The following is a 6,679-nucleotide window of genomic DNA, read 5'->3' on the forward strand; positions in this document are numbered from 1 at the left end:
GTAGCTGACTTTATTTAAAGCAAGAAAAAGAAAGTTCCAAGCAATGTGCACACAAATTCAAAGACATCTTCCAAGGACATGGCTTTGAAAATAAAATCAATCTTCCTCTTTAAGCCGATTGGATTGGAAGATCAACTCATTTTATTTAATTATTATTTATAAATTTTAATTCATAAATTATCTCAACTAATCGAAATGGGGCAAAAAAAATAATAGCTCTAAATTCTTTCATCAAATTAGATCATCAAAATTCCAATTCAGGTCAAGAAAAATAAAATTAAATAGGTTCACATGGTTTTAGATATTTTCTATCAACAATATTAAATATTACAAGATTTATATTAAATCTTAATTTATATCATCATGTCTATCTCTCTCTCTTTTCTAATAGAGCCACTATAATTCCAATTAAAATATGTATATTTTTTAAATCATACCAACTTTCCTGTGCTTTGATTGTTAAAAAAATATACTTTTTAAAAAATTCTATTTTTAAATTTGTTTACAAATCTTATTATTTAAGTGATATGAATAAATTGACTTTATAATAAAATAACTTGACGGGTCTGTATCATCTAGAATTTTATCAAGAACACTAATAAATATTAAAAAAATTAAAATATATAGTGTGGATGGTAATTTCCAAATGTAATCCATTGAATTTCAAAAAGCAAAGAAACAAAAGAGATGTCAACCTGCAAAATCTTAGCCAGCAAGTAAAAACTCTGAATCTTTCAACAGTCTTTAAGTAAATTTCAATTCAATATCATAAATCTGTCGCACACCGTAGTGAATTAGGAATATTGAATAATTAGTAACCTGCAACCACCCCAACTTTTTCGTTGTTTTTCACACAAGGGGAAGGGAATAATACTGCCACGTGTCGGTCACCAGTTGTTTCCATGATTCCTCTTCCGCCCGATCCAACGGCGATCGTGGCACGCTTTCCCAGGTCATATTTATTGGGCTTCGCTCTTTGACTTTTTCGATCTCTACCAGAATTTATGACCCTGGACACTAATTCCACGCGCAAAAATCACACCCGCGCGCGCAGATTCGTATCTATCTCCCTACGTGTGGGTCCATGGCCACGTCTTTACAAATCCCGTCCATTTACAACGGAGCGTTTGAGCCACGCTCCTTCGTCAGTTGTAGGCTTAATAACTGATCCAAACTTAAACCCATGAGTTTACTTAAACCGTACCCCATAGTCAACGCCCCACCCCCCAAACAAAACACAAACGTTTAAAATACAAAATAAATAAAAAAAGCAGAAAGAGTTCTTTTTTTCTTTTCTTTCTTTTTTTTTTTTTTATCCGAATTTTTCTTTTCAAAAGCCCCAAAGGTCAACGCTTCTCTCTTCAACCTCCTCTTCTTCTTCTCACCTTCACCTTCTCTCTTTGGCTCTTTCTGAGTGAATCGGCCATGAGATAATAGTCTTATAGAGGGTGTTGATCAGACGGAAAAAAAGTTCCATTTTTTCCTTCTTTTTGGGAGATGGGCAACGGTTTGGGAAAGATCACTGTCTGCTTCACCGGCGGCGAAGAGGGTCGCCGGAGACCGGACATCCCGTTTTTATCATCGGAACCTCTTGACGAGGGTCTGGGCCACTCCTTCTGCTACGTAAGACCAGACCCGACACGACTCTCTTCGTCCAAAGTCCACTCCGAAGAAACCACCACCTTCAAAACCATCTCCGGCGCTTCAGTGAGCGCCAACACGTGGACTCCTCTGTCCACGTCCATCGTAGACGTCTATTCCTACCATAGTGTTGATCGAGCCGCGGCGTTCGAGAGCTCCACCTCCTTTGCGTCGATTCCTCTCCAACCAATCCCGAGGAATCTGATGAATTCGGGTCCTATTTCAGGTAACCTGTACGGGATTCCAAGTTCGGGACCTCTGGAAAGAGGGTTCCTATCGGGCCCGATTGAGAGGAGCTTCATGTCAGGTCCGCTCGATCGCGGGCTGTACTCTGGTCCAATCGAAAAGGGTTTCTCTGATCAGTTCCCGAGGAGCTTCTCCCATGGGGGTTTCGCTTTTAGACCCAGATCGAGAAAAGGGAAACTGATTCGGGTCCTTCGGCGAGCAATATCAAAAGCCATGGCTCGAGGACAGCAAAACTCAATGGTCGCTCCCATCAAAGGCGGCGTGGTAAAAGAGCCTGATTGGATTGTTGGGCCGGAGAAGCATCACAATGAGAACTTGACAGTGAGCAGTGTGAATTTTAGCAGCGATGGCAGCTTAGAAGACGACGACTCCTTTGAAAGTCAGAATCTTCAGTGGGCTCAGGGAAAAGCAGGGGAAGATCGGGTCCACGTCGTCGTTTCGGAGGAGCGCGGCTGGTTATTCGTTGGGATTTACGATGGGTTCAACGGCCCCGACGCGCCCGATTACTTGCTGTCGAATTTGTACTCTGCCGTTCACAAGGAGGTCAAGGGTCTATTGTGGGACGACGGGTTTGAATCAGCTACGAGCACAATTACTTCTGCCCGTGCCACTTCCTCCCCTGTTTTATCCCAAACTTCCAATTGCGAGTCGAACTCCAATTCGGAAATGGAAGATTCCGATGGGAATAGCTCGATGAGTCGGACGGCGGGTGATGCTTGTGTTCGCTGCGTAGTGGAGCAGCCAGAGAATTATCCGTGTGCAAGCGGGGATGATGGGAAGCGAAAGGGGGGAAGAACACTTCTAAGAGCACAAAGAAATGGGAGGAGAATCAGAGAAGGTGGCGGTGGAAGTGTGAATGGGACCGGGAGAGAGTGGAGCTCGACCGGAGATTAAAGGAACAGTTACTGAATAGTACTAATAAATCTGGGTTGGATGGTTCGAGAGCTATCAACCACGCGGACGTGTTGAAAGCGCTTTCGCAAGCTCTGAGGAGGACAGAGGATGCCTACTTGGAGATCGCGGACAAGATGGTTGTGGAAAATCCAGAGTTGGCGTTGATGGGTTCGTGTGTGCTCATAATGCTAATGAAGGGTGAGGATGTGTATGTGTTGAATGTGGGTGATAGTCGAGCTGTGTTGGCTCAGAAGGCCGAGCCCGATTATTGGCTTGGAAAGATTCGGGAGGACTTGGAGAGGATCAATGAAGAAACAACGCATGATCTGGAAGTGTCCGACGGAGATAGACCGAATCTGACCGCTTTTCAGCTTAGCGTGGATCATAGCACTAGCGTGGAAGAGGTACGAAGTTCTTTTTTCTAGTGTCGCTTTTAGATCAAGATTGTTTTAGCTGATTGAATGGTTTGAGTAGATTCTCTCTGCGTCTCGGTCTTTGATGGATCAATGTTGGTTTGCATTGCAGGAGGTTCATAGAATAAAGAACGAACATCCAGATGATGCTAGTGCTGTGATGAATGATCGTGTGAAGGGTTCATTGAAGGTCACTCGGGCTTTTGGCGCTGGTTTTCTCAAGCAGGTACCTTAAAATTCTTAGCATCCTAGCTTCAGCCATCTTTCATGATTGGAATTTAATAATGGATAGTTCTTTGGGCTTCCGTTATCAGTTTTGACAAAAGTAAATTCTGAGGACATGGCTTTGTGGAACTCATACTTAGTCCCCTCTGCAAACTGTAGAGCTTGATAAATTGTTGAAAACATTTTCATACTTAACTTTGCGATGTAGGCCGGTTTTAACAGCTATTCATCTAGAACATATATAAACATAGCAAAAGGACTCATAGTAGCAGTGGTGTACATTTCGAGTAGCAATGATAACTTCTCCTCCTAGTATATTTCATTTTCATTAGCTTAATAGAGCACTTAATTTATCCAAAGAGATGCAACGACTGGTGCTGGTGCGGCATGAGCTATTGTGACGTGCGTGCTTCTCTCTGTTGCTTGACAGAAACATTGGAAACAAATCACCTGTTTTGTCTGAAAATTTTTAAATGAGAGAAGATTAACCACATAGTTCAATGCTTGTCACTCATCAGCCAATTTAAGAACTTCTAGTCTCTTCTTTGTTAATCTGAAACACTAGTTTCTGTCATAACCTTTACACAGACAATATGCATTCCTTTCTGCCCACCACACAGATCAGGTTTATGAGCATGTGTCTGATAGGAACATTATGTATTCTTAGCAGAAATCTGTCAAAATAGATGGACAGTGCTGCTTTTATGTTTGTTTTTTCTCCTGCAGAAATCTATCTGCCTAAATTTCTTGTACTATTGAGAAGTTGTTCTGCCGTTTCTTACACTTGATTTGTGTTGGCTATCTGCAGCCTAAATGGAACAATGCACTTTTGGAGATGTTCAGAATAGATTACGTGGGGACTTCCCCATACATAAACTGTGTCCCATCTCTATACCACCATAGATTAGGCCCAAAAGACAGGTTTTTGATATTATCCTCGGATGGGCTCTATCAATACTTCACGAGCAAAGAAGCTGTTTCGGAAGTTGAACTTTTTATCACATTGCAACCTGAAGGAGACCCGGCACAACATCTGGTTGAGGAAGTGCTGTTTCGTGCTGCAAAGAAAGCTGGTATATATATTTTGTATTTCAACATGTAATAGACTTGTCATGACAGAGAAGCATTCTCTTCTACTTTTGAAATCTAAACTTAGTGAATTTTGGTTTGGTAAATTACAGGTATGGACTTCCACGAATTACTCGAAATACCACAAGGGGATCGGCGGCGCTACCATGATGATGTTTCCATAATTGTTATTTCTTTAGAGGGAAGGATTTGGAGGTCATGTGTATAAATAGAGAAAACAACAGATAGAAGATATAGAGGCATCTGGTTACGAAGTCAGCATCACCCCCCTTTTTTTGCTGTTTTTCTTCCTGGTCACCTCTGCAAAATTAACAATTTAAGGTCCCGGAGTGCCTTAAGGATCTTAGTTGGCAATCTACTGGGTGATGGAGAGGGGTGTGAATGTGTAATAGCTGGTTCATGTTGATTATAAACTGTCATAGAGAAATTGTAATATTCTAATAAATGGCATTCCTTTTGGAAAAAGGGTTTTGTTCGGAATCATCACAACCATCTCTTTCTTTCTGCAATTCTTTTATCACAACTGTAAGAGGTTGCCAACACTTTGTCATCTCAGCATCAGCATCTTTTCCCCCCCACCTTTCTCCTTATAAGTTGTAAACAATTCTTCACTACTTGTTTCCCAACATTTAGCCATATGAGAGAATACTAGGTTTTAGCGTTTGGGTTCGAGGATGCATTGGTTGCACAAAAGTCAGAAACACTCTCCAATACCATCACCATATTCCATGAGCAATACTATATTATTTATTTACTCATTTTTAACTTCCCCTGTCTAATTTAATCAAGATGCCCCATATTTCCTCCTCCTAGAGATGCTTGTGTCCATTGATCTGGCGCATTACCTACAAGCAAATACCTCTACATTCCCTTTGGTGCCTTTTGAATAACATTGTAATCTTTTTTTTCAACAATCCTCCATGTAAAAGGTAGCGATAAATATTTCTAATTGGTGAGAGGTTCATGCATATCACAGATGCCATTTTGAAGTTGAAGAAAGAATAACGTGCAAGGTAAAAATGGTGCAAAATTCCTTCTTTCCTCGAATGTTTTATTTTGAGAGAAAGTTTACTATTTGTATCCTATATTATTATTCATTTTAAAAAGTTTGCTACGAATAAGTCCGATGTGTTTTTTAGAGAAATGATATTTGTAGTTGTGAGTGCACAAGCGTCGCGTAATTATTTTGAAAAAAGTGAATAAATACGGGACTTGTTGAGTACTGTGGAGTCTGGTCCACAAGTCAGAGAGTTCGCTTAAGGCAGCTCGACAGTGAGCTTGAACAGATGCAAGTCAGAGAGTTCGCTCGACACCACTCGATAGATTGCTCAAGCGGAGGCAAGTTAGAGAGTTCGCTCAAAGAGCCGCTCGACACATGGCTCAAGTAATTGCAAGAAACATGTTCGCTCGATGCGGGTTCGACACGTTGCTTGAAGAGCCCTCATTGAGCGAACATTACATGAATTTTAGGATTTTTCTATCTTTGACTATATATATGTTATTTTACAACATATGGACGTACAGTGTGAATAGTAGTCACCCCCACTATTGTATTGTGATTCCTCAAAAAATAAAAATTTCCTGCAGCTCCTGTGGACATAGACAATTTACCGAACCATGTAAATCTTTGTCTCGTGTGTGATTGCTTGTCTCTTTCATGTTTACTTTTACTTTATTGTCATCATTTTTCAAAATAATTGTTACCAAGAGCCAAAGTTCGGGCATGAGGAAAAACGATGGCTAGAGTAGAAGTACAGGTATCGGAGATCGAGAAATTCAATGGCACGGATTATGGATACTGGAGGATGTCGATAGAGGACTACCTCTATAGGAAGAGACTCCATCTTTCATTGTTGGGAAAGAAGCTAGGCAGTATGGCAATTGCTGATTGGAACTTGTTGGATCGACAGGTTCTGGAGGTTATTTGGCTAACCCTGTTGAGATTCGTTGCACACAACGTCTTCAAGGAGAAGACGACTGCGAATCTCATAGCGGCTGTGTCAGGTATGTATGAAAAACCATCAGCGAATAACAAGGTACACTTGATGAAAAAATTATTCAATTTGAAGATGGCAAATGGTATGTCTGTTGCACAACATCTGAATGATTTTAATACTATCACAAATCAATTGTCATCTGTTGAAATTGAAATTGATGATGAGATACGTGCA

General features: G+C 40.8%; 1 protein-coding gene across 1 annotated transcript; it reads left to right on the plus strand.

Moving 5' to 3' along the window:
• The first annotated feature begins 1,330 nt into the window (after positions 1-1,330).
• LOC121239617 (probable protein phosphatase 2C 23) lies at positions 1,331-4,973 on the plus strand. Its single transcript, XM_041136893.1, is given in 5 exon segments — positions 1,331-2,673; positions 2,676-3,185; positions 3,307-3,420; positions 4,228-4,492; positions 4,601-4,973. Coding segments are annotated over 5 exon segments (2,181 nt in total). The 5' UTR covers positions 1,331-1,497; the 3' UTR covers positions 4,717-4,973.
• Positions 4,974-6,679: the final 1,706 nt, after the last annotated feature.

This window comes from Juglans microcarpa x Juglans regia, chromosome 7D (assembly GCF_004785595.1).
Source record: "Juglans microcarpa x Juglans regia isolate MS1-56 chromosome 7D, Jm3101_v1.0, whole genome shotgun sequence".
NCBI classification, from domain to species: Eukaryota; Viridiplantae; Streptophyta; class Magnoliopsida; order Fagales; family Juglandaceae; genus Juglans; species Juglans microcarpa x Juglans regia.